Source organism: Mandrillus leucophaeus, unplaced genomic scaffold (genome assembly GCF_000951045.1).
Source record: "Mandrillus leucophaeus isolate KB7577 unplaced genomic scaffold, Mleu.le_1.0 Scaffold2196, whole genome shotgun sequence".
In the NCBI taxonomy this organism is placed as follows: Eukaryota; Metazoa; Chordata; class Mammalia; order Primates; family Cercopithecidae; genus Mandrillus; species Mandrillus leucophaeus.
Genome location: NW_012102250.1, coordinates 5,483 through 8,699, shown reverse-complemented (window position 1 = coordinate 8,699; position 3,217 = coordinate 5,483). Strand labels below are relative to the sequence as shown.

General features: G+C 52.9%; 1 protein-coding gene across 1 annotated transcript in view; it reads left to right on the top strand.

Annotated features, from left to right (window-relative positions):
* LOC105540327 (tumor necrosis factor receptor superfamily member 10D-like) overlaps positions 1–1,889 on the top strand; it is a gene marked incomplete at both ends in the record, with an annotated part of 10,565 nt that extends 8,676 nt beyond the window's left edge. Inside the window, 3 exons of the mRNA XM_011980868.1 lie at positions 412–669; positions 1,244–1,399; positions 1,749–1,889. Coding sequence (XP_011836258.1) covers positions 412–669; positions 1,244–1,399; positions 1,749–1,889 — 555 coding nt within the window. The remainder of the gene's footprint in view (positions 1–411; positions 670–1,243; positions 1,400–1,748) is intronic.
* Between the last annotated feature and the right edge of the window lie 1,328 nt (positions 1,890–3,217).

Genomic DNA, 3,217 nt, shown 5'->3' with positions numbered 1-3,217 from the left:
GCAGACAGGGTGGGGCGAGGGCTCACTGGTACTGTGGGTTAACTGGAGGAAGGGGCTCAGCTTGTGGCCACAGGGGCTTGTGATCTTCCCCTGGAGTGTGGCTCCTCCTAACGCAGCCTCCACTGCAGCCCAGGGAAGCTCTGTGTGTGCCCAGCACAGAAGGCTCCTGGAGCTGCAGCTCTGACCCCAGAGCAGGGAGGCCGAGGGGCTGAAGTGCGCATGCCCAGACCCTTCCCCAGCCTCAAGAAGGGAGCATAGGGGGACCCTCTGCTGACACAAGGAGCCTGTCCTTCCCCTGACGTCTTCTCAAGGACATTGGGCAGGGAGGGTGGCTCCTCTTTCATCTCACCTGGCCAGCTTTCCATCAGGAGTCCCCGTCTCCGTCCCTGTGTGTACCCAGGTGTCCCATAGGGAAGTTCATGGACAGTAATTGTACGCGCTGGAGTGACATCAGCTGCACTGCACCAGCTGCCAGTTCCACTGAGAAAACCGTGGCGGCGGAGGACACAGTGACCACCAGCCTGGGGACTCCTGCCTCTCCCGGTTTTGTCCTAACCATCTTTGAGTGGATCTTCATCGTTGCAGGGGTCTTAGTCATCATTGTGCTTATGGCTTTTTGCATTTCATGTTGGAAGAAACTCATTTCTTCACTGAAAGGCATCTGCTCAGGTAGGTGCTGGCTGAGGGTGGGGGCGCTGGACACTGTCTGCCCTTCGCCCTCCCACTCCCTTCCCACAGACAGTAATCCCCATCTATGCCCCTGGTCCAAGTGTCTCCAGTCTGACTCGATCTTCCGCCTTGTGATTGCCCCATCCCCACATCCCGTGTATCCCCCAGGACCCTGGTCTCATCGCCTCTCTCGGGGCTGGGGGTCCCCTCATCTCTCAGCCAAGTCTAGGAGGGCAAAGTCAGTTCCTCCCACCTTCAGGCCCAGCCAGGCAGGGGGCAGTCGGCTCCTCAACTGGGTGACAAGGGTCAGGATGAGAAGTGGTTGTGGGATTTATTCAGCTTTGGCAAGAGCAGAACATAGAGATTTTCCACATGTTGGTTTTTACTCTAGTTCCCCTTCTCATCCCCCTTCCTCAGGGTGTCCCCGAATTGCAAGGCCCTATTCCTGTCCCCACCCCAGGGCTCCTGGTCCAGTGTCCCTGCTCCCAGCCTACCCCTGTGCCCCGCTGTCCTCTGGGAGGGGGGTGCTGTGTGGGCCCCTCCCTGCCTGCTAAGGAGACTCCTTCTCTTCCAGGTGGTGGAGGGGACCCCGAACGTGTGCACAGGGTAAGTTGGTTTCTCCAGAAAGTGGGGGCTTCATGGGTTCAGGAACTGCTTCCCATCCACTGGCGAGCCCGGGTGGACACAATTCCTTGTCCTCATAGCTGCCCTGACTCTGACGAGGCCTGGGGTATCTGGGCTGACTGTGGGGGACACATGGCCATTTTGAGCAGCACACAGACTGGCGGGCCGTGCTGCAGCCCTGTCCTTCCTGCAGCCTGGGTGACACCATCACTCCACAGCTGGCCCCGTGGGGATGGGGTGCCCACCTGACCCACCTCCGCAGTGGGTCCTGGATGTGCTGAGCCTCAGCTGCCTGGGGTGACCTCATTGGGAGGGATTGGGGATGGCAGGTCCAGCTGCCAACTGGGGACCTTGAAGCTGAGCCCTGGGTGTGGCCTTGAGTGGGCTGTTTGCCTTCCCAAGGTCTTTTTCTGGTGTTCACGTCCTTCACGAGTTCATGTCCCTTCACGGGACAGAGGACAATGCCCACAAAGAGACCCTGAGTACCAGATTCTTGCATCCAACCCAGGTCTCTGAGCAGGAAATCGAAGGTCAGGAGCCAACAGAGCCAACAGATGTGACTGTACAGTCGCCAGAGGAGCCTGGTGAGTCTGCTGGTGAGTTGAGGAGGGACTGTGCCATGCCTGGCCTGCTGCCTGCACAGGACTTTGAGGACAGTGGGAGATGGCAGTGCCTCTGTTCTCCTGGCCCAAGGGGACATGAAGCCTTTGGGAGAAGGGACTGCAGGGGACGGAGCAGCTGCACTGAGGTGGTGACTGTGCCAGTCTGCAGGACATCTGCTTCTTATTCCCTGTCCCCAGAGCCTGGATCTCCACAGGCATACAGTGGGTGTCACAGGGTTCGTTGATGACTGACCAAGGCTGCACAGTCTCCATCGTGTGCTCCTAACAAAACTCAGGGAGCCCTTGCTTGAAACAGCAGAAGTTTTAGATGTACTTCAAAATTCTCACTACACTGAACATACTTCACAGTCAATCTTTGTCTGGATATCTGATCAAGTATGTAAGGAGGCTTCTGGGAAGAAGTAGGATTTCTGAGTCAGTGCGTAGAAGTGCTTTTGTATAACACAAACACACGTATCTATTCACTTGGATTCACCAGTTTTGATATGACATTGAGTAGGTGTGAAATCTGGACACACATTTTTTTTTTAAGCTTCGAAAGTTCTTTCCTTCAAGATAAGATGATCCTATCTAATTTCTTACGGACTTTGAAAGAACGATTTGGTTTGTAGCATTCACCAGTGGAATGTAGGTGCCATTTCTTTTGCAATGCTGTGTGAAGGGAGGAACTCTGAATTATTCTGAGTCATTGTCTCCTTCCTCCTTGCCTGTTTAAGAAGTGATTCTCCTCTTGTTCTCTGCTTTTGGCTCCTCTTTGATCACTTGTCAAATACTTTTCTGGACAAGGATCACGTTCCACCCGTTTTCTTCCTTTCCTATAGCTACACCCCATGTTTGTTTTTTAATGAAGAGAAGTATAAAAAGGGAAGAAAACAAACAAAAAATGTCAGCAATTACTCCATGCTGCTGAATCGCATTGCACCTTTGTTTTGTAATTTGTAGAGATCTGATCTTGCTATGTTGCCCAGGCTGGTCTCAAACTCCTGGCCTCAAGTCATCCTCTCACCTTGGCCTCCCAAAGTGGTAGGATTACAGGCATAAGCCACTGCACCTGACCGCGTTGCACATTTTTTGAAAGTGGTAAATGCAGAGCCACACGTCTGCCATACTACAGGAAGGTTCTCAGTTATAGTGGTAGTCCCCCAACACTTCCTCCAGCCCCAGCCCTTCTTAATTCAGGTAAATGCAACAGAGAATATCTTGTGATTCTTTGTGGAAATCTTTATGCATATGCCACGTATATTCATACAAGCATATGTACATTTTGTTTACATTACAGGGATTATGTTACATATAATACA